The sequence below is a fragment of the Ciona robusta genome, chromosome 5 (genome assembly GCF_009617815.1).
Source record: "Ciona robusta chromosome 5, ASM961781v2".
In the NCBI taxonomy this organism is placed as follows: domain Eukaryota; kingdom Metazoa; phylum Chordata; class Ascidiacea; order Phlebobranchia; family Cionidae; genus Ciona; species Ciona robusta.
Window position 1 is genome coordinate 5,747,815 of NC_143239.1, and position 25,089 is coordinate 5,772,903.

Below are 25,089 nucleotides of genomic sequence, written 5' to 3' on the forward strand. Positions count from 1 at the left end.
ATGACTTCTTTATCGGAGCAATTAAGACGTCTTGCGTTGCCGGAAAGTCAGGTTGCTGATACTTTCGATAAACGAATTCCTTCATTGTTATTTGAACCTGGTGTTGCTGCCACACTTGACAGAGATACTTTCTTCGGGTTGGGTAAGTTTTGTCATCTAAAGTTCATACATTGTGATTAGGTGGTTCTTGACTCTGTTTGGTTTGTGGATTTTCTTTTCTAATTCCAACAATGGAATTAATTTTTTCCATGGAACTAATATTTATTCTGCTTGTTAATAAAAGATGTGGCATTTTCTTAGCTACATCAATTCATGCTTAAACTTATAAGATTGTTTTAATGACTGGTATATATATATCTCTGTCTATATGTTACGATCTTTACTTTTATAACAATCACATTTTTACAAAGGTGTGAATGGATTGGAAGAGCTGTGTCTCCTGGACCCGAAATTTCGTGATTTATTCCAACAAGACCTTTTCAGTGCCCAAGCAAAAGACACAGAGAGGACAACCCAGACTAAACAATTCAATAAACATCTTAATGAAAAAATTCAGAGTTTCCTGATTAGAGTGTGTCCTTATTTCTTGCTCAAACCTGCAACAAAATGTATTGAATGGTTGATATACAGGTCAGTATTGCCTGTTTGCTTAATTGTTAATGTGCTTTTCAGCTTGGATTTTATTTAGTAAATCGAACTATTTTTTATTTTGTAAATTAAACTCTATATCTATTTTTAGTAAATTTCCTTTTTTATTTAGTAAATTGAACTGTTTATATTCAGAAAATTAACTCTTTTTAATTTTAAATTTAACTAATATTATCTAGTAAATAAAATGGCTGGGCCATTTTACAAAGTTTCTTTTTTAAAGAACTAAGTTACTGTTAGTGGTATGATTTTTGAAATAAAAGTTAATGCAATTCTGTCTTAAAGTATTTAACTTAAAATCACCCTTTGTTTTTCTTCTTAAGATTCCACATCCATACATTCAACACAGATGATCTGCTGATGTGTGCATTACCATATCATGGGACCAACTTATTTGTGAGGACGGTCCAACTACTTGATGTATCTCATCCTACTAATAAGTGGTGCTGGCTCTCTCAAGTTAAGGTAAAAAGTTTTCGGGTTTCCATTTGTACGCCTTTTACTTTTTAAAATTTAGATGCTGTACTATGTTTTGGTAATTCTTGTCGAGGAGCTGTGTTTTAGGCCAGATTGAGATTAACCTTACTTTCTAAGCTACCGGCTGCTCTGGGATATATTAGGCTTGTAATATTTCATATTTTTGGAATATATATTTTCAGAACGAAGGAGTTTCATTGTCCAACAAAAATATTGCAACACACTGTACAAGGGATCTCGCCTTTCTACAGTTTATTTGTAATATGCTGACAAATGCTTACAAGGTATTTTAGTTCGTCATTTATTGGTATTTTGTCGCAAAAATGCAAAAAATATATTTTTGTATAGAATTTAAGAAAAAATGAATACAATTGTGGATTTATAAAATTTATAATATTTATTCACAGGTAGTGCAGGAAAATCCTGACTGGTCCATGGTAGTTGTCCTAAATTTTTACACCACAACTGTGATGGGTGTGTTACAGAGTCCTAAAATATCGGAAACCCTTCTTTCTAAACTGATGCCTTCAGTGTTAGAGGTTGGTTTTACTTTACATACCGTTGGACTGTTTTTAGGTTTTGATATTGTCATTAATGCCAGAAAATAAGATGTTGTTTTTACTATTTAAATGAATTTTCACCACATGGTGATGTACATCTTGTCACAGAGGTTTGATTAAACGCTTACTGCAGCAACAGGCCAACAGTATCTAAATTCATAATCTGTGTGTTTCCAACTTGTAAAAATTCTCAGGAAAAATACCTTAACCTGTATATTTGTATAAAAATCCAAAAATTCCTTCATAGGGTCTCAAATCATCAGTGATGGAGCATCAGGCATCTTCTGTCATGATTTTGTCCCAACTATCTGTCAAGATCACATTCGAACGGAAAGTACTGTCCAATATTATCAAATCTGGTTTAAAAAACGTTTCAACCAAACTGGAAAAGGTTTTCTTGCGTGCTATCTTGCTGTTTTCGCAGAACCAAGAACAGTTTCAGAATTTGCCGAAAAAGTAAGATTTTGTTAAATATATTAGGTAAAGTAAATAAAATATTTTTAAATGGTTATACACAAAGAAATGTTTTAAATAATAATTTTAAGTTATTGGCCGTACTTTTATGTGATTAATTTAAAAATCTATTGCTGAAACTTTGGTAAAACTACAACCAAATATATATAGATTTATTGCATATTATTCACCAAACACATTTTACACAGTCAAAAAAGTTGGCTTGTTTACAGCAATTCTAATACAGCATTATTTCGAAAATATCTTTCTAAATCTCATTCATCTATGAAATTTTGTTCCAGAGTAATACTACAGCTTAGTTCTCATGGTGGTTTCATCCAAGAGATCGTGGAAATATATAGAAGTGGCCGCATTGAGAAGATTGTTCAGATCTTGGTGGAGGTTCTTGTATCTAATATCACGGACTCAGGTACTTGTTTTATTTTATTGAAAAAATCCTCGCTTGCTACAGTTTGTTGCTTAGGTTCAATACCCTTGTACTTAAAACATATTTCACCACATTTCCCATTGTATCACATTATATTATATATGTATATATATGTATATTACATTATTAAAAAAATGGAATAATTTATAGCTAGCGAGCTATGAAAGAGCGAGATTATTACAGATACTGTAATGAGAAAAGTTAACACAACAAACTTCAAGTAGTTTTTAGCTGCATTCTGTCATTTCTTAGTATTCCTGCATTATTTGTATTTTTACTGCGCTGTAGCTATGTAGCATACTAAACATTTCATGCCTGCTGTAATTAAAGTTATAATATTTAAAAACAGTAAAACCAGTTAAACTATTGCAATCAATAACAGTTTCATATTCTTGGTATAGATACTGAGGAGAAAATTTGGAAAACTAACATTGAAGTATTGACACGATTTGTTCAAGATCTTGATCTGACAGTTAACTTACAGCTTCTTCTTATGAGGTTTGTATATTTAATATAGAGTTTAGGCATTTAAAAAGGCTAAGCTATAATAATTTTCGTGAATCAAACCCAGATCTGGTGCTCGTATAGTGGAATGATTCTTGTGTAAAAAACAGAAAATGTAAGAATTTATGATGTTTTTTTTGACCTGTTCAATATAACAGACTATATTTGCAGCTTTACATAAGAAGTATGTTTGTAAACCTGTATCAAACATTTTATTCTGCTTTTTAAATATGGTAACTTTTACTCAGATTACTGGTTGAGAATTTCACTTCAACTCAATGCGATAAAAAGTCCCAAAAGTTCCTTTTATTTGGGAAACTTCTCGGCCAACTACAACGGAAATTTCCGGTCTCGTTTGACAAAGTGATCTCTGAGTTTTTCTCGAAGGAGGATGTTGATAAAACAACATCCGGACTCCTTCTCTCCATCTTCGGGGCATCCGCAAAGCATCAGGTGAGAATTTTACTATTATGTTAAATTACCTAAAAAATATTGCTTAAATTTTGGTATGTATATATATATAAAATCTGTTTAATCTAAAAATAATTTTGTTTTATATAAAATTATCTTTAGAGGATTCGTAAAACATCAGTTGTTCTTTTTACTCTTCAGCTGAATTGTTTGAAATAATAATAAAAGTATTGCTAAAATTCTGTAATGTGTATGTATATATGTGGTTTCTGTTCAAAGAATGTGTTTTTACTGCTTAAGTATCAATTCAACTTTTATTAAAACAAGTTCTCAAACAGTTGATCCAAGATAGCAGTGTGTCTGTTGCGATCGGTCTCCTGCATCCGGAGGATTCTGTCCGATCCCAAGCTCTGCGTCATCTTTCTGACTCATTATCCAAAGACCCAACTTCAGAGGTTGTGAGATTTTCTCGTGACAACGTGATCCGGATTCTCGGACTTGACGACTCTCCTCTTGTGGTGGAGGCAGCTTTGCAGGTCAGTGATGACCAACATTTTTGTTAATCGGAGTACTGGATCATAGGTTATGTATAGAATATTGCTGAACACTGGTGTAACACGTAGCTGTAGGTGTAGTGTTGGAAACATGAGTGACATTATGTGCTTTCTCACCCTTTTTTCAATCAGCTTTTACCCTAAGTGTCACTAAATGACCAAATATGTTTTAATATTGTGTCAACTGTGGTGGGTATGTAATATTTCCATAAAAAGGAGCAAAATATATTGCATTTCTCCACATTGGTCAGAATTTTACCAATTTCACCCCAGATTTTGTTAAAAAACATGATCCCCGTGATGCAACATAACCTAGTTTCTAATTTCTATTCTACTTTACTTTACAGTTACTCAGAAAACATGTAGATTTGTTCAAGGACGATCATATAGAAGTTTCAAACACATTGGTTAATCTGTTCTTCTCTAAAATGTAAGTCTATTATTTCCTAATTTTGTAATAAAACAGCAGTGTAATTAGTCTTTAAATAACATATAAATGGCTCATCTGGTGTAAAAACGTAATATATTTCCAATGTTTCGTCTGCCATGCGGCGAGACTTCATCAGGGAATGAGTCGTTTTAGCTTAACTTTTGCGTTTTTTTAACGAAAAAATTCCCAACAGATCAATTCCTGATTGGAAGAAAGCTGTTCAAGTTGCTGCACAAGTTTTGACAGTCTTATCTTCTGCTGTACCAGATGAAAATAATGTTGTTTCTATGCGAACTACTGCAGCAGTGTTGCACATTCTGCTAATGAGCCTCACAGAAAAAGGATGGTCAACACTGGCCGGAAATATTTTAAAATCTGATTTTTGTCAAAAAAATTCGTTTTTTGAGGCAATTCGAGTTGCTGTTCTAAACAAAGGCAAAGCCTCACAAGACAACAAGGTCTCTGCAAAATTTTTCCATGACCTTCTTTGCGTTGTCGAGCAGATATCGGACTGTGAGAACACACAGTCTAGCAGTGCTGTGTTCTATTTTCTCTGCACTATTGGAGTAGATGACTTGGAACTCCTTACCATAATTTGCAACAGTTTGTCTCAAAAGTCAGCCAACCTGAAGCATAAGTCTTCGTCAGATCTGTCACTTAATGATGGTTTCTATGATCTTTTACAACAACCTGAAACACCGGATCATGACATTATTTCCCTCCACTTTGACACGCTACGAAAATTCCTGGAGTCGGTTGTTTCTTTAAAAAGTGACATTTCCATTCCATCTTTTCCCCAACTTGGAACTTTGCTTCAAAACGCAAAACGACTCGACTTAACAACCCCGTCCAAAATTTCTCTCCTAACTAAAACTTTTCTTTCTCTCCTGAACCTCTCCGAGTCCGCTAAAGCAGGATACGAAAACGATGAAAAATTAAAATCTCGCATCACAGCTTCCGTCAATAGCCTCATCAGTCTATTTCTCAATGAAGTCCTCCGGAGCCAATCTCTTCTGGACTTCCTCCCTATCTTCCTTTGTGAGGAGTTCATTAATCCTTGTCTCTCTTCTCCAGTAACCTGCTTACAAACTTTAAACATTTTGAAAGTTTTTCTTCACGCTACAATGAACAAGGTTCCAGCAAAGGTAATCAAACATATTCCAAATTTGTTTGTCAAAAAGTTCTAAAAAATGTTCATTTCCATAATATAACTATATATTTACAATAACCAACAGTATAAGGCTAAAAGCTTCCATTTTATTCCATACGCGAAAGGTCCTTTTTGAGAGCTAATGGTTTAAGCCAGATTTGACCAATCAACCCATTGATAAGATTGTTTGCACCCCTAAGTCTATGATCACCACTTTAATTTTTTTTAAATTGTGTTTATTTTTCCAAAAAAAGGCTTTCCAAAGATTACTTTGATAACCTCTGAATCAACATGTAACTTTTGTAAAAGAAATTGTTAAAAAAAATAATTTCCAGGCCACCATTGATGCCTCCCATCCGATCCTTCCATGTCTTCTCCTCCTCTGCAGCTCCAACCACCACAACATCAGGAGGATCAACATGGAAAGCATCCGATGCATTTCTTCCATGAAAACGTAGGTTTTGAAAAATCATGCATACCCAAGCTAGTTGCTTATGTATGCAACACACTGTTCAATAAAACACCACTACGAACGGACAAAACTATAAATTGGAAGAGAATATTAGTATTTTTTGTTACATTATTCATGTAATTAAAAAAAAAACAGAATCTGCCTGCCTCTGTTGTGTTTAATGTGGCATAAATAATATATTAGTGGCTCATCTGGTATATTAAAAACGTAGTGTATATCCAACGTTTAGATGAGCCACTAATATAGTATTTATACGATGCCCGGTAGCAGAAGTAACAGAATTAACGTAGCATAATTTACAGTAACCCAGTGTCCAGTCTCATGGTTCATCTCACAAAACATGCAGAGGAATTGACGTCAGATCCTGAATATATTCTACAGTGTTTTGCCAACTATTTCAATGAAAAGAACAAACCAGCAAGTGAGCTTTAAAACTGTTTTAAACCTTATCTGACTAACAAATTTTTAACAGTTTGTAAGAAATAATCTTTGGTATTTATTGAGAAAAAGAATATTTATTATGCAAAAAAATGATGAGTAATTAAAAAATGTTTCACTTTTCGTTAGAAAACAGATTGTTTATGATTTCATTAATAATAACATGTCACATTATTTCTTAACCCCACTCCAGATAGTCTAAATCTAATGTTTTTGTTTTTCAGTCAAAAAATCAAGACATGGATTGTTGAAAACATTGGTGCAAAATATGGTCAATGAATCTGCAGTATCAAAGCTGGGAGTTGCGTTTATGGCTCGATGTATTAATAAGGTTGGGTTCACAATTTATGCAACAGTTGTAATTATAACAGCATTTTTAAAAACGTGGTATTTTATAACAGCTTTTAAAACACAAATAAAACTGTATGACACCTTATTAAAAAGCATATCCGCAAATTAAAAGTGATTTTTGTCTTTTCACTTTGGAAATACAGCTTTTTTATTTCAAACATATTTAATTTCAATAATAAGACTAAAGTTAATCATAAAAACAGTTTAACCTTGCACTTTTGTTTGTTTCCCTCAGTTTTCACTTTCTTACTTTTGACCCAGGTTGACCCTTTTCATTTTGACCCCTTGTTGCCATTGGTTATTACTTTTGTCGACCAATCAAACGTGAGACCACTCAACGAAAACGAAGCTCTCTTAACCACCGAGTGGTTGCAAAAACTCACTCCAGATTCATTGAACGAAACTTTGAAACGAGAATTATTTTTCAAAGTTCTGACGTTTCAAACCGAAGACAAAAGTTCCTATTTACCACAAAATGTGGTTTTCAGTAAGTAAGATTATACATTATATAAATCTTTTTCACCAAATTTTAAAAGAAACAGTTTTAATTGAATTATATTAAAAAAATTGCTAAAATATATATAAGTGTAAAATATATATAGCATGCTCTTTGCTGTACATTATGCTTTTTTACCTAATTTCACATACCAGTTTTTAAAAAAAAACTTACTATAAAATTTTATTTTACAGATTTAATCACGAAACCATTCTACACATCGTTATCTGATGAAATAAAACAACAACTTATTTCAACATTACTTGATATTGGCCAATCCACTGCTAACCCCGATGTCGCTAAGATGGTATTTAAAGTTTTTAAGGTAAATATAAATATACTTTACTTTTGTTGATTTTTATAGGTTAAGTATTACGATATTATTTACCCAAAAGCATTATCTTTTATGGGCCAGTTGTCCAAATTTAACTAATTACTTTAAAAAATATTACAAAAGCTAAAGTGAAAATTACAAAAGCTAAAGTGAAAAATTAAAAAATCACAAAATGCAATAAATATTTTATTTTTATCATGAATATCAACATAGTTTTATAATTAATCCAACCGTATAAAGATCTAATATATAAGTTTAATGAATCTATAACTATGTTTAAAAAACGAATATATATAATATTTATTAAACGACCACTGTTACCAGGTTATACCATTGAGGTCAAATTACATCATAAAAGAATTGAAGAAAAGTTTCCCATCAATTGACACCAAATCGACTGCACCTTCTGGTGTTATTGCTGCAAAAAGAGCTCGGCTAAGTAAATCAACAAGTTCAGAATCTGGAGGTATGGTTCCGTGGTATTGCTGTAAGATGCATTTTTCTATGCATTTTATCATGTCGCATTTTATGATCATACTATGCTGTAAGATGTGTTTTCTCATGCGTTTTATAATTTTGAGGTAGCTGGTATTGTGCTGTAAGATGGGTTTTCTTATGCGTTTTATTATGGTGCATTTTATGATTATGGTTTTTGTGGAATTGTGTTGTAAGATGGACATTGGCGCTACTAGTGGTATATGGGTTGTTCCCACTATGACAGTAATATCTCTTCTACTTTGTGTGGTGAATTAAATCTAAAATTATATTGTTAAAAAGACGTGTTGAAATATGTATTGTGGTGTACGATGGGATAGCTTGTCATATAAAAACATTGTCCGATCGTGTTTTAAACAATTAACGACTTTTTTTTGAAGATGTGATGCTACAGTTATATAATAATTTGTAATTATTCTTTGTTTACTACCAATCGGGACAAGAACCGAGATTGAACGAGCATTTTATTTTTTACTTAAAGGTTTTACAATTCGAAATATTTTTTTTCCAGAAGTTTCTGAAACGGAAACTCCAACCTGGAAGAGAATGATCGTTTTGCTCGAAGTTCTTCAGCATAAGAAGAAAATTATCAAACCAAAGGTGAGGGGTTTTTATAACTCAACACTTTTAAAGAGTTTTGATATATATCCAACTTCAAACACATTTTAAAGACTTATCATACCTCTTCTCATTTTAATTTTTTTAATGTAACTTCTGCAACAATTTGTTAAAGAAAAAAATTCTTAAATTTTCCAGCTTTTGGTCGCACATCTCTTTACTGCCCTCAACTGGATGATTGACCTTCAAACAGGAAATGATGTCATTGATTATGGCACACAGCTCGTACTAGGAGCGCTACATAATGTTTTCATGATTGCTAAATCAAAACTTGGAGCAAAAGATGACACGGATATAAGAAACAGTTTGAGGGTAAATTTGCCATTCCGATGTTTTTGTTAATTTTTTTTTGTATTTCGACTGAAGAAAACATTGATGATATATTGAGTATTGCTTTATATACGTAATGCATTGCCTGGTGTACAATAACCATGTTACAACTTGTCAGTAAACAAAAGTCTGATAAAACAATATGAGACATCAAAAACTTGGCAGGGGCATAAAACAAAACTAAATCCCATGTTCTTAAGCACCCCCACCCCCTACAATTTCTTATGTTTTTTTAGCAAATATTTCACATTAACAAAACAAACTATATCTCCTTTAATGATCTGGTGCTACAAAAACGTAACCAACAAAAATCAAGTCCAACCACTAGTTATTAATAGAGAAATATATTTCGCCTAAATGGCATCGTCAGTCTCCTATTCAAATAGAATGATTCTATTTGAATAAGAGGTCATCAGGGTCAGATTCGCGGAATGTATTATAAGTTATATCTCCTTTAGGTTGAGTTATTGGTGAAATGCATTCAAACATCAGGCAACACACAGACTTGCCAACATGCTGTCGTATTGCTTGCTGAAGCTGCTTCTATTTGCCCGGTAATATAAAACTTAAATTTTTCTTAACCCTAATAAATGAATGAAATTTTATTTTTTCTGTTCGGTTATGATAAAGTTCGGTTACGATCTGTTTGGTTTCAGAAAAGTTTACAAAGGAATAGAAGTAACTGAAAAAAAGTTATTGAAACAAGCTAATGGGTAAAATAGAAAAAGAAATAACTTAGCCACTGAAATTATAATTTATAGCCATAATGCAGGGATAGTTAGACTTGATTCGAGGGTTGGCCTGTCTACCCTGCCACCCCAGGTGTGGTGCCTAAGATGTTATCGTTCTTTTAAAATTCCTTTTTATTGTAGGAGAAACTTCTTCACAGCGTAATGTCCATCTTCACGTTCATGGGAAGTAACTTGCTGCGTCGTGATGACTCGTATTCGTTTCAAATTATTACAAAGACAATTCATACTGTAGTACCTGCTCTGCTACAGCACATGGTATGTGTCTGTTTTAAATATGGTATAATCACATATGGTATTACCCCAACCCAATGGGCCAACTCTTGCCTAAATCATGTTCCATGGCTTGTCATACTGTTGGATTTCACCAACGTAAAATAGGATGGAACATAAAGAACATTTTGTTAATATAAAAAATGTTAACATCTACTAACTTGTAGGTAATTAGTAATTACTAACATTAAATAGAATGTAACAGAAAATACATTGGTAAAATCCCAACCACTAACTTGACCTACCAATCCAGGAATCAGCCACCAGTGGTATAAGCAAAAACACAGTGACCGATATAATTCGTGTGTTTGTGGATGCTCTGCCACATATACCACCACATCGAAGGCAAGTTGTATTGCAAGCATTCTAATGTTTGTGCTGTCAATCTCTATCTTAATGCTTTTATTTCCCTCTTTTTTAAAAGAGCTTGTTTAGAACTTGAATTTTAGTTAAAATTTTTGGTGATTTTTTTATATTATACAAAGAAAAGTTGTTTAGAGATTAGTATTAAAACATGAGATTTCAATTTTCTAGTAATAAAGCAGAATTTATTTTGCTTTAGGCCATTTGTAATATATTAGAATTTTGTTGTTTCGTTAAATTTTAGATGGTTGAAAAAATATATGTTTAATTTCACAGATTATTATTTAAGCATAGGTACCTTTTTCTGTAATTAAATAAAAATAATAATTTTCCAGGTTGGTTGTATTTGAAGAACTGATCAACACATTAGGAGGTAACGAGTATTTGTGGCAAACCCTCCTTCTATTGGTGGCAAGCCGTGCAAATAAAATTACTAAAACGTCCCAAGAAGATGAACAGGTAAATCGATTGACTCAATGCCATGTTATTATGTTTTTATTTTAATAAAAATATTTCTATTTAGTATGGCAGACTATTTTAATTATTATTTTTTTCATATAACATTTTATAAAAATATGACTATTTTATTTACTACAGCTGTCATCACCCCTAAAATACCCAGGAGTGTGTTTTATAACTCTTGTTAGATGACCTACGGAAATTACCTTTTTTTTGTATAAAAATTCCTACTTTTTTAACTTAATAACAATTTTCTCTCTTTTCTTACAAAAAATATTTATTTCAGGACATCTTGAGCGGATCAGAGGAAGATGTTTTCCTCCCAAGTACAGTGGATGCTCTAATGGAAGTTTGCTCCTCCGTTTCCAACCTCTTCCCTGATCATCTTCAATTGGAATCCATGGTCCGGATGTTGAATTTCATCTCGCTCGTTCCCGATGAAAATGGTAAAAAATCCTTAATTTTTTCTTAATAGAAGTTAATAGTACATGTATTTAAATTAGGTTATGGCTGGTTTAGGAATTTGTAAAGTGATCAATTTCCAGAGTATCATAGAATAGAAAATGCTTATTGCATAGAAAATGAGTAATTTTATGGTTTTTAAAGACGAATTTAACTAAATATATTAAACTTATAAAAAAATCTTTTTATTTCCAAAAACTTGCATTTATCTTAAATATTAACAAATTCTTAATTGTCTTTTGTTTTCCTTAAAATATATTCATTTATCTCCAACATCAAACAAGACCCCTCATCCCTTCTCACCAACATCATTATCTTCCAGATCCAAAGCAGAAGATCGATCCCAACCTCCCAAACCTCATCGATGTTCCGAAACAATCTACTTCCCATCTTCGTCGTTTGCATCTCGCTGTCGTCTCGTTCTCAAGCCATCTCTTGTCACTAGAGGGGGGTATTTCAAACTCGTTTAAACTCGAAAAATCCATGGAGCATGACGCAGCAGAAAATGCCACAAAAATGCTGACTAAGTTTCAGAGGTATGAGTTTTATTCATGGTTGGCCTAAAATCGGGGATATAACAGCGATACCTTTAAAAGTTTTTGTTGGGTAATTTTGTAATTTTGTTTCTCTTCTTTGCAGTCTTTTAGAGACGGCTCTCTCCTATCTATCACAAACTACAACAGCTGTATTAAACACACACGATGATATGACAAGCAGATATTACAGGACGCTACAAAACAGACTCAACTCTCTGCTTGATAAGGTGAGGAATATAATTTATCATATTGATGCATTAAATCCACTTGTTATTTGTGATAAGGTGTTAACTGCCTTATATTAGACAATGAAGAGAAAAATTAGCAATAATATGACGTTCTCTAAAACACAGAGTACAAAGTATTTCAAGATTTTGGCAACACATCTATATTATATACATGTACAGTAGTGCAACAGTAGTGGACCCCCATTTTTTATAAACAACTTGCATTCAAGATAAACAACTATTAAGTTAAGAATAATAAATAAAATGTATCCCGTATTACCTCAGGTGATATTTAGTAGGGTGGGGTAAGATGGGACATCTTATGCACATAATATCCAAATACCAACATCATGTTTTAAACAATTAACAACGGTCTATGAGAATCGTGAGGATACGGTTTTATATTTCTTTGAATGTTCTTTGTTTGCTACCAAATGAGTCAAGAAAATATAATGAAAAGTTGTCCTATCTTCCCCCACTCTACTGTATATATTATATATAAATGTTCAATAATGTTATCGCCCTTTCAGATAAACAATCTACTTCCCTCTGATACCTTTATGCTCGTAGTAAGCAGTATTCTTCATGAACAATCATCCAACACTACAGTGCATAAAGTTATTGAGTTGTTTAACGACAGAGTTGCACACACTAAACACACACTGACCCCTGATCAGGTAAAACAACTCTGTTTTAAATATTTAAACATTTCCCGTGGTTTGTTTATATTTTTTAAAAATATGTGCTTTCTAAATGCAGTTCCAGATAGCAGATTTAAATATTTTTGCGGTATATTATTTTAGGCTGTTTTGCTAAATATTTGGATATTTTTTTTCATAGTTATAATACTATAGAACTAAAAAAACCCTATTGTAAAACTTTAAATATTTCACAGCAACACTTTAAATATTTCAAACTTATACAGTAGTAACATTTGATAAACATAAATCTACTCCCAGGAAAATGTTTTGCTTCATATTTCTCGTCAACTCATTGTGTTGTGCGGAGACCATGGCACCGACAACCATGGCATGCGTGCCGTGGCTTACACAGGTCTGCGGCACGTGGCACGAATGTGTGGCATCGGATGTGCCACGCACCTCATTCCAATCTTACCCATGATATGTGACATCACAAAGGAGAAACAACCACCTATACAGGTGAGAAATTTACGTTTAACTTATTTAGTCTTTTGTTTCTGTTTAATTTAATAAATAATTTTAATCTTTTTTTCAAAAAACTTATTTTTACAAGTTTTTTACAGTTATATTTATTTTTGTAACGCATTTTTTTTAATTATCTTAACTCTCTACCGTTTTGTGCAGCATTTTTTGGAACATTTTTCTGTATACGTAACTATGTATAGAATTGTATCTTTGTAATATTAACTCATGTTTTCAATATAGGTTGTATCATCTGCCATGCTTTGTTTGGGTGAATTATTCAGCACATTGAAAGCTCACTGCATTAGTCACTTACCAAGGTAAATTGCTTATAAACTCTGGCTATATATTTAAATAACACCAAAAACATTTTTTCTAACATTGCTATATACAGAAAATAGATATAGTAGGGTGGGGGAAGACGGGACACCTTTAGCACCTAATATCCAAATGTCCTGATCGTGTTTTAAACGATTAACAACGGTCTTTGGGAGTCGTGAGGATATGGTTTTATAATTCGTTGAATGTTCTTCGTTTACTACTAAATGCAACGAGAAAATATAATGAAAAGGTGTCCCATCTTCCCCCACCCTACTATATGTCTTCAATTAAAAATAAAATTTTATAAAAAAATTATCTGTTAATTTTAATAACAATTTTTCGCATTGCAGCATAGAGAATAAATGGGTATGTATTTAATTTAGTGAATGAATGTAACTTGCTTTATCCTCACGTGGCCAGAAAAAAAAGTCGTTATTATAACACAGGTGTTCTGTTTTATAGCACGGTCTAAATTAATAAAAAACTTTTATAAAAAATAAACATTTCTTTAATACCAAATTTTCCAGCATTGCCCCATGTCTTGTGATGCTTCTTCACCAATCAAAATCAGAGAAAAGTTACCACATGACGGCATGTATATTATCAGCCTATCAGAAGTTAGTAGACACCTTACCACATTTCATCAGTCCTTACCTGGTTGGGTTTATTTCAGAGGTTTGTAAAAGTTTTTTATTTCTGGTCTTTTTTTATTTTTTTTACTTTTAAATTTCAGAATGTTTTAAAAAGTTGGTCTTTGCCATTTAAACTGTGTTTTAATGTGCTGTTTTGACTTTGTTGTAATAAAATTTGTTTATAGATTAAACATTCCAAAACATTTGTAAAAATTGTTAAAAAGCAATAAAAAATTTAATAAAGTAAAAATTCAATAATTTATTTTTCCTCTACATCTTTAATTAATAAATGATGAAACTTCACCTCAGTTGATCTCTGCTTCACCTGCTGCTCTTGAGGATCATCCAGATGTTGATCCGGATGCAGGAGAGCCATCTCGGAAGAAGAGGAGGCAGAGGACAAACATTGGAGTCCATTTTACTCCGGATCATTTGGCAACGAAAATCTCTTCTGTGTTGAAAGCTATTGCTGGGAAAGTCCCTGCTAGAGTACTGGTACCTATGTTTACCAAGTGCTATGAAAAAGTAAGTCAAAATTATTTAATACATTTTTGTTTAATGTGTATGGTCTTCTAAAGAGAGTATAGTGTAGTAATACATTACCTTTAAGACACAGGTGTGATAAATTGACAATAAATATTACGTATCTGTACGTAAATCAACATTGTTTAGTTCGTTGTGTATGACCTTTTTTAACACATTTGATTACATGTAGGGTGTATTTCCACTGTTTATTTTGTATGCAACACATTTAAAGTCACTTTGAGACAGGTGTACAATAAATTGACCATAACTTTGTAAAATAAAATGAATTTACCACATTTTCTGCTACTTAAAGACTACAAGTTATTTATAAAATGAGTAAATCATGCAGTTTGACAATCTACAATTATCTTACCTTTATTGCAATTTCAATTTATGAACTTTTTTTGCCAAAACTTATTTGTTTTTCCAAAAATTCTATGAAAACTTATTTTTTCCAGATAAATGCTGAAGAATGGCATTCTGTCCGTGTATTGCTACGTATGGTGGCACACCATGTTGCAGTGTTGACCAAACATGATCTCAGTCACTTTGCTTTACCACTGTTTGATTTCTACCTGGAAACACTGGAATATAGAGACAATATGACCATGGTTTGTTAAAAAAATATTTTTTTATTCTAATGGATTTTTCGCAAAGATGGTCTGCACTTTGTGTTTTATGTTATGTCCAATGAAAAAAGCTAATCAACTGACACAGCACGTTTTTTATGTGGTTAGAAGTCAAAAAGTAAAACCAAAGAAAACTTTCACAAAAATATTCTTTACATTGTTTAGATATTGTGTTTTAAATTGCATATTTTATTTATTTTTAAAGAGATTTGGTAAACGTTTTAATAAAATCAGAAAATAAGAGCCAATTTATTCCAATACAAACATATATAAAACCACTTATTCAGGTTGATAAGGGTGAAGTTGATTCTGTAGAAGAAGTTTCGGTCGATGGAACAATTTCCCTTCTTCTTAAATTACCTGAAGCTACTTTCAAACCTCTTTTTGTAAAGGTAGGCTGCATGAATATAACTTATTTATCCGCAGGTAGAATACAGCAGTCGTTGTGACACAAGTGTTCTGTTTTATACACCTTGTGCCAGCTTATGAGTTACCAAGTATGTTACCTTTTTCGATTTTTTTATGTGTTGGCTGATAATTTGGACAACCCATTAGTCCCAGGTTTAGAGCAATTGCCATTAAGCGTCCAAGGACACATGACCACAATGTAAGACGTGACAGTGATTGCGCAATACCCAATGTGACCAACTAATTTTAGTCGTCACAACATACATGCTTGATAAATATCCAACAGTTTATGTTTAACCAAGCTTCTTCAGCAATAAAATTCATTCTAATTTCTCCTAATATATTTTTACTTAAAGTCCTCACCACCTGGGTATAATCCTGATTTGATGCTTTTACTAATTTTGATTCTTTTAGTTGAACCACTGGGGTTGTTCTGATGATGCCACACCAACAAGAACCACCACATTCTATCATTGTACTTGTGTTATGGCTGGCAAACTTAAAAGTCTTTTTTCTCTCTTTGCTGGCCCTCTCTTAAGTCACATGATGGAATCGCTGAAGCATGAAGAAATTGATCCAGGTAAAAACTTCATTTTTTTAAGATGTTTTATCCAATTCAGCAGAAAAGTACAATTCTCTGACTATCACTTCTTAGGTAAACAACTTGTTAACTGTTTTAGATGTATTTTCTGCAATAAATTGCATTTGCGCAAAAAAAGTTGTGTAATTTGGACAAAAAAAACACATTTTTTTATGATATTTATCTAATTTACCAAAAACTGCACCTAAAAAACGAATTTACAATTTCCTACCTGTTAATTCAGAAAATGTCACTCGATGTCGCTATGTAGTTGAGACATTTAAACTCACACTGCTTCACTCAAGTTCAAACTTTATGACGCAACAAAGGTTTGATATGACTGCGAACGTGCTGGTTGACCAGGTGATTAGTTGATTAAAATGTTGCTTTATTAGACTAATTTTAAAAGAACAAAAGCATTTTATATATATGGTATATTAAAAAAAACACAAATATAATATACCAGCTGAATCTGAAAAAAAATACTGTATTACAATATGCCTGGCTTAGTGGCATATGTAACAAAATAAAAGAATATATGAATGTAATTTATTTACCCTCGCGAGGCAAGAACAGTTTTTTAACACAAGTGTTCTGTTTCATACACCTCGTGTCCGCTTACAAGTTACCATGTCTGTAACTATAGTATGTAGGTCATGATTTTGCGAGGATTTTAAAATAGTTTTGAATAGTAGGAAATTTTGATTTATTTTTAGCTGGAAAAATCTCAACTAGACAATGAAATGCTACAAGATTACATCATCAATTACATCATACCCTGTATTGGCCAACTGGTGATGTCATCAAGGAATGATGTTGCCTGGCAACCACTAAACTACCAGATTTTGCTCAAAATGCGTCACAAAAATCCAGAGGTCTGTTTTTCAAATTCTGTTTGCAATTTTTGCTGTTTTTTATATTACAAACGTTCTGATAAAGTTACAAAAAATGCTATTTTTATCATCGATTTGCTCACTTCATATCACAGGTTCGGTTACACGCACTAGAAACCTTGCTAGTAGTTGCAGAGAAACTGGGAGACGATTATATGGTTTTGTTACCAGAAACTATACCTTTCCTAGCTGAACTCATGGAAGGTAACCTTTTTTGTTCAAAAGTGAAATTAAATTAAAATATTTTTCTCGCAGTGTATTTTTTTTGTTTCTTTAAAAACTATGGCACACACTTTGTGTTAAAAGTAAAATTTTTGACTTTTTTTTTCAGATGAAAATGATAATGTTGAAAAGCGCTGTCATGCAGTGATCAAACGAATGGAAGAAGTCTTAGGAGAACCACTACAAAAATATTTCTAATTCCCCTTAAGGTCTGAGACGCCCTTGAAATTCTGATATCAAGATTTATTTGTTGGGAGGTTTTTTATGCGAAGAAATAAGGACCTAAATCTCTAGTTTTGGCAGTTTCTGTTGCTTGATATAACACAGTTGATCCAGGGCAGATATCTAGTAAGGTTTCAAAGTGTTAACAATAGAAAACATTGCGAAGCAACACGTTATAGCAAAAAACAGTTCATAAATCTTAGATACTTAGACCAAAAAATTACAGGCAAGTCAGACAGAATATGCAGCAAAAGAAGTATTGAATCGGGTAAATTGTTGTTGAAATGTGATGTAACTTGCTTTATCTTCGCGTGGTCAGAAAACGGCAGTGGTTAAACACGGGTGTTCTATTTCATAACACCTTTTGCCAGCTTACGAGTTACCACGTATTTTTGTATGGCTGACATTTAAGACAACCCATTAGTGACCACTAGGTTGAAGCAATTTGTATCAGGTGTCTTGTCCAAGGACTCGTACGCCCTTTACGATAGCAGCACCGCCGAGCCTTGAATCCATTACCTCTGGGTTATGCGCGCTAACCACTTTTCCACGGCGCTAAAAAAACAAAACGCAAAATAGTGGCACGTACCTTTCTACTCTGGTGTAAACACCAGGTTTGTTACTGTCGCCACACGACTCTCCCCAACTCACTATACCCCATAAATGCCAATTCCCTGTGACCGGGTCGCGACATGACAACGGACCTCCTGAATCGCCCTACAAACACGGTTATACATTTGAACAACGCTTTGTACGTAAACAAAGAATTATAGTAGGGCGGGGGAAGATGGGACACCTTTTCGTTCTATTTTCTCGCCCCATTTGGTAGTACACAAAGAATTATATATAAAACCGTATCCTCACGACCCCCATAGACCATTGTTAATTGTTTAAAACAAGATCAGGTTATTTGGATATTATGTGCTAAAGGTGTCCCATCTTCCCCCACCCTACTATATAAAACCGTATCTTCACGACTTCAGTAGCCCGTTGTTAATTGTTTAAAACAAGACCAGGTTATTTGCACGTTATGTACTAAAGGTGTCTCATCTTACCTTAAACTACTACGGGTTATATAATCCAAGTATAAATCAAATTATTAAGGCGGTTTTCTAACCATGCCACAGAATACGAACCCGACATGTATCTGCTACACCGTTCGTACTACCAGCACATTGCATGCCATTTGTGATGCGACTTCCGTACACCGATTCATGCGAGCACGCCTCGTTGTCTATCAATGGCAACCACACGAACTTCAGTCTTTGTGAAGCCTCCCCTACAAGGAAAATGTCAAGAATAAGGAAAAACATCCGAAAATTTCCGAACTTTATTTTACCGTCCTCCGTTTCGCCAAACCCGGAGGCGACGCATTGAAAACCGTTCGTGAATTGACTCGCAGACTTCGGTAAGCAGATTGTTTGCAACTTTTCTGTAATCTTGAAAAAAACGAAATTGTATAAAGGTGGGCCCGGGCAACGTCTTATGTTTTTATTCTTTTTTCTCGTCACATTCGGTAGTAAACTAAGATTTTTTGCAGTATATACGAGGCAGAGATTACGTCTGGTTTATATTTGAGCTGTACACTTTACCGTGAAACACGATTTTAGTTTGATCACCGCTATATCATCTTCCTGCAACCCAAATGTGTAGAATGGGTGAATGAAAACATTCTCAATTTCCCGAACCTGAAAATACCAAAACAAATGAACGTATATACTACAGTAATGTATAGTAGGGTGGGGAAGATGGGGCACAATTTTTCAATATATTTTCTCGTCCCATTTAGTAGTAAACAAAGAACATTCAAACAAATAAATGTAGGAATAATGAAACACGACACGTCATGTAGGAATAATGAAACACGACACAATTAATAATGAGGCACGCTGACTGCGGCACATTGCGCAAGTCACGTGGCTAAGGCATGCCAGTGCCTTTCTGTCGCGGGTGTGCTCGGAGGCGTGTCCATAACAACACGTATATTCTCACGACTCCCATAGACCGTTGTTAAGTTTTTAAAACACGATCAGGTTATTTGGATATTATGTGTTAAAGGGGTCCCATGTTACACTACAGTAATATACTTAAATGAAAATGTCTATACCTGTTCAGGTCTATCGCGAAACCCTAGTTCAAAACCACCCCGAACGACATACGACAAAAACTTGGACCTGTTATTCAAAATACACTTTTTAAAAACTTCAACATTTTTAAAAACGATAAAATTTGAGAAATTTTTAATTTAAAACAATTTCTAAAAAAAGTCAAGTGTTTTGAAAACTGTTATATTTAGGTATGAAAACATTAACATCTAAACATGCTTGTACCTTTTAAAACAGTGAGCAGCAGTTGCGACATAACAGCGTGAAATGAGAGCACCACCGCAATCGTGTTTTTCACTCCGGACATGATAAAGAGACACCTATATGTAGACTTTTGTAAAAATAAGAAATTGTTTTTGGATCACTTTACCTGCCACGGTGAATTGAAACGTTGGGATGAAAATCGACCTCCGTAGATCTTCGGGAGGAATCCAGGGATCAAATCCATCTTTCCACATTCCAATTCATGAAGAGGTAACTGCTGTGGTTCTAGTTTATTTTAAACAAGTGTTTGTTATGGTTACAAATATGTAGGCGTCATGTAGGAATATCAAATACGTGGTGTAACTTGAAAACTTGCGTTGCGATTGATTGAACAATGATTTCTAGTGATTTCTTTAAGATAAAACCAACAAACTTACGACAAACTGCGCCAATCCAGTGGTCACTAATGCGTTGTCTAAATTGCCAGTCATTCATAAAAATCACCGTCACCAAGAAAAAAAATTACGTACATGGTTACTCGTGAAGGAGTATGAAACAGAACACCGGTGTATCAACGAGTGTCGTTTTCGGCCACGCGAGGATAAATAAGTTACAAGTTACACCTGTATCACAGAATGGCAAGTCACAATATTCAAAATTCTTCTCCTTTCCCTCCACGTAACACCAAACACCCAACTTATCCTGGTCTGGATTCCTGCAGTAGTTATGATCGCCAAGTCCATACTCGCCTTCTTCCCAATTAAAGATAGCTGGATGAAAACAGGTATATGGTAATTGTGCTTTAGGTTTATATATATAGCGCAAGGTGGTCCATTGTTTACTATAGTGAACCGTTTTGGTCGGTATTTAAATCTAACTTCCCTTTACAAATTTAGTTTAATAAGACTAGACTTAAAAGGCTTTGCAATAATGCGCTACGTGGTAACACTGCGAAACACTTATATATATGCCGCTCGTAATAATGTGAACACAAACCGTAATATTAGCTTACACAGTTTCCAGTTAATGCAATTCAAACCACTTCGACTTTTGTTTAGTCTTCCTCGGTATGATGAAGGTTTCTTGATATCGAAACAATCTAAGTAAGAAATAAAACATATAGCTCAATAACTTTTATTGGGGTAATACTACAAACTTAAAAAAATGAATAATTTTAACTTATTTACCCTCACGTGACAGGGCAAGAACAGTCGTTTAATTATAACACAGATGTTCTGTTTCTTGTACCCGCCTACGAGTTACCACATATGTAACTTTGTGGGTGAACTTATACCAAAATCTATTGAAATATCATTTAAATACGAAATAATGTTGGTACTTTGTAGCGTAGAATCACAAAGTATTTTACCAACCTTCGCATTTCATAAGCTCAGCACTTCCTCTATCCCGTTTCACGCAGTAATCTTGCCCCTCTATCTCTATACAAGCATGGTGTAATCTATTTTCCCAAGTGAATGGGAATTCACACAAACTACTATCATTCCGATGCAGAATCTTCTCGAAGTAAAACGAGTAGCGATCGGTCTCATTGCCGCACAAGTTAAAGTTGCTTGCGGCTGTGATTGAGTTATATTGCGACAGTATGCATATTTCATCCAGCACTTTGTACGTGAAAGATTTGCAACTGTAGAGGGGAAAGTACTTGTATTTTGGCACTTTCAGCAAGAATTTCTAACCGTCGTTTCGACGTCATATTTACGTTCATTTAATCAGCGTGAAATTAGATTTACTATTAGCGAAAATGCTGACACTTTGAGTAAAAAATATATATAGTAGGGTGGGGTAATACGGGACACCTTTAGCACATAATATCTAAATATCCTGATCGTTTTTTAACAATTAACAACGGTCTATTGGAGTCGTAAGGATACGGTTTAACAATTCTTTGAATGTTCTTTGTTTACTACAAAACGGGACGAGAAATGGAATAAACATATGTCCCATCTTCCCCCACTCTACTATATACACAGTAGAACACAGTGTGTGTAAGAAAAAATGCTTTATTAAATATAAAGTGTTGTCGTTTATGTAGAAATTACCTTGTTTGGTTTTCGCATACATCATGACATTCCTGTAAAATCATTTGTTTGTATATTTGATCAACATTCTTATGATCAAGGCAAGCTCTGTCCAGTTTTGCGTAGTTCGAAAAACCTTTAAAAAATTTCGGAATAAAATCAAACATATATGTAACGAATTAAGAGATACAGTACTCTGGGGAAAGATGGCACACCTTTAGCATATAATATCCAATCATCCTGATCGTGTTTTAAACAATTAAGAACGGTTTATGGAGGTCGTGAGGATATGGTTTTATAATTCTTTAAAGGTTCTTTGTTTTCTACCAAATAGGACAAGAAAGTAGAAGTAAAAGGTGTCCCATCTTCCCCTATTCTAAGAGATATGTTACTGAACGAGTTACTAAAGATACTGAAACCCTCCTACCTGTTATGCCAAAGTCACAGCACATGACGTATCCTTTGGTTCTGCTGCTGAAATCGGAACCAGACGGGATAGTAACGTTCAAGCACGCCCAACCTGGAAAATACAAAACAATCTATATAGCTGAAATAAATGCCGTAAATTTGACCCTGATCTGGTGCTCATATATAGCAGGACGCTTCTTGTGTAAAGAAATGCATCCAGAATCTTAATCTACGAGGATACTAGAAACAATCAGGTCCAGCAGTTTGTATGATACAAGAGATATATATTTCGTCTAAATGACATCACCAGTCTTTTATTCAATTCCATCATTGAAATTACTTCAAGTATTACCTACCATGAATATCCCCAATGTTAACCCATGTCTGACTTTTATGCTCTATCGCCACCCAGTGCTCGCCCTCCACAGTGCCACCTAGCGGATATCCACCAACACACACCTCGTCATAGGAACACAGCCTCGACGAACGAAACTAAATCAAGAAATTCAAATAACGCACAAAATGGTCTACAGACTTTCTTTACCTACCTTACAGAAATCACTCGCCTCTTGCCAAGTTACAGATCTCTTGTAATATCTCCTTACAAGTCCTGAAAAGGAAATCTTCTTCAATATACAGTATCAGGGTATAGTTATATAATTCTGTAAATATTCTTCGTTTGATGAGACAAGAAAACAGAATAAAACATGTCTTATCTGACATCACTGTAGCAACCCCTCCAAAATGATTAAACTATTGCTATAATAAAGTACAGATTTACAGCCACAAAAATAATAGCCATTTTACAAGATCCAAATCTCTTTTCAAATTTCACCTGCATTTGACACAAACACATCTTCCGCCTTCTTTCCGCAAAATCCCCATCGCCCGTTTACGTCATAGTTTGATGACGTAGCACACCATCGACGCCCGTTGCTATCCGGTACACAATCAAAGTGATATCTGCAAAAAAAGTAAAAAAGTAAAAACCACAAAAAGTAGCATATATAATCACTCCATTGTAAATCATTTCTGCATCACTTACCGGTTATTGAAGATAAACGGAAACACGCATCGATTAGGAGAATTATTCCCTTCAACAGTTTTGAAATCTGTAAACAAACACAAGTTGTATGAATGAATGAATCTTATTCCTTGCGTGGCGGGTTAACGGTAGTCGTTATAACACAAGTTATTAATGTTCTATTCTGTGTGGGTAAGGTCCCGGCGTCGCATACCATGGGTCCAAACATATTTTTCACACAGTCGTTTTACCTTGATTAGCCCAAACTATATCTTACCTGACAAGGTGTATTCGATGTCGCAAAAGCCGTACAGATTATGCGGTGATTCTCCCGTGTATTGAAACAATGCGCTGCACCAACTACGGCCGTTAAATAAGTTGTCAGAAACACAAGTGTGTTGCTGTAGATATTACATGGCTTCAATTACGTATTTATTAAACTAAAGCAGAGTTTTACCTACCAGAGACTCGTTGTACAGAAATGGAAAGTGGCAAGCCATTCCGTACGCTGTACCGCCATATGCTCGTATATCTGAAACATGAAAATATAAACTATAAATATTTCAATAAACTTTATGTTATTACAAGTCAAAAAAATGAACTGAATGTCAATTTAATTTTTCCGCAAGGTGGCGCTAGAACGACTAGCAAATGATTATTGGCCTTGGTTCCAAAAAGAGACTTAAAAGCTTAGTTGTATTAATTAAATTGTGATTTTTCCACAGCTTGAGACGGTACGCAAGACGTATTATTAAGCAACGTTGATTGTCGGTCATTTAATCTCTTCGTGTTTTGGCAAGAATGATGTTTTGTTACGTAACACAACTCATCGTCTCAGGGCGCCGTCGCTGTTTGAATCTATTGTACAAATGTTACTAGTTACACCACCATCACGTGCTATGATTCATGGTTCTGTGACATAACAATGCTAGGGAAGGGATACTGTTTGTGGACACTGTACCAACACCCACTTGCCTTATGGCCTTTACTGTAAAGTTTACAGGGTAAACGCTCGCCTACGAAAATTTAAGCTTACCTGATAAGTCTTTCGCTGCCAAGACAAGCGTAAAGCAACCAATAACAAATACTAAGCTTGTAGAAGTGACCATTCTGCCGTTGTACAAGCACTGACTGAGAACTCCGTTTCAGCTTGGATGATTGTGCGAAAAGTCGAGGTCAAAAAGTCAAATTTTTCGATCGGTCATCAATTTTTATTGCTTTATGCTTTTACCGTCGCTCGACGCTGCCACGCGGGCATTCTAGAATTTAAAAATAGAACTCACTCCGATTTAAAATTCGATCTAAATCGTTTCTTAAGAAGATAAAAAAGCCCGAAATTCTAACAGGATTATTTCATCGACTTTTGCACCTTTATGTGTGGAAGTGATTTGAGTTTACTGTCAAATTCAAACCACAAACTACGATTTATCGATCCCTTAACACCTTTATAGAGCTTCTCGCACATTTTCATTTAAC

General features: G+C 34.0%; 2 protein-coding genes across 3 annotated transcripts; one reads left to right on the forward strand and one right to left on the reverse strand.

The window, feature by feature from the left end:
- On the forward strand, positions 1-17,904 carry LOC149735972 (HEAT repeat-containing protein 1-like). 2 transcript variants are annotated; one of them, XM_089877777.1, is made up of 39 exons: positions 1-142; positions 411-630; positions 972-1,113; positions 1,308-1,409; positions 1,533-1,664; positions 1,933-2,141; positions 2,441-2,568; positions 2,988-3,084; positions 3,339-3,543; positions 3,840-4,037; positions 4,403-4,485; positions 4,679-5,630; positions 5,971-6,089; positions 6,410-6,528; positions 6,770-6,876; positions 7,158-7,383; positions 7,587-7,717; positions 8,051-8,192; positions 8,733-8,821; positions 8,978-9,151; positions 9,628-9,723; positions 10,042-10,176; positions 10,445-10,536; positions 10,890-11,013; positions 11,300-11,459; positions 11,798-12,011; positions 12,115-12,238; positions 12,769-12,915; positions 13,198-13,398; positions 13,645-13,721; positions 14,250-14,397; positions 14,664-14,879; positions 15,338-15,490; positions 15,796-15,900; positions 16,331-16,496; positions 16,741-16,859; positions 17,213-17,371; positions 17,485-17,593; positions 17,721-17,904. In XM_089877777.1, the coding sequence occupies exons 1-39, from the start codon at positions 1-3 to the stop codon at positions 17,807-17,809; spliced, it is 6,351 nt and encodes a 2,116-aa protein (XP_089733903.1). In that variant the 3' UTR covers positions 17,810-17,904. The 2 variants fall into 2 exon arrangements, with proteins under 2 accessions (XP_089733903.1, XP_089733904.1); XM_089877778.1 differs by having other exon boundaries at positions 8,736-8,821.
- LOC149735973 (hepatocyte growth factor activator serine protease-like) lies at positions 17,816-24,807 on the reverse strand. Its single transcript, XM_089877792.1, has 20 exons — positions 24,650-24,807; positions 24,075-24,145; positions 23,891-24,014; positions 23,635-23,701; positions 23,425-23,552; positions 23,138-23,199; positions 22,946-23,081; positions 22,609-22,701; positions 22,203-22,317; positions 21,516-21,787; positions 21,155-21,241; positions 20,766-20,912; positions 20,309-20,427; positions 20,164-20,258; positions 19,941-20,007; positions 19,426-19,521; positions 19,173-19,272; positions 18,970-19,112; positions 18,423-18,550; positions 17,816-17,956 (listed from the first exon to the last, which is right to left on the reverse strand). The coding sequence occupies exons 1-20, from the start codon at positions 24,720-24,722 to the stop codon at positions 17,902-17,904; spliced, it is 2,178 nt and encodes a 725-aa protein (XP_089733918.1). The 5' UTR covers positions 24,723-24,807; the 3' UTR covers positions 17,816-17,901.
- Positions 24,808-25,089: the final 282 nt, after the last annotated feature.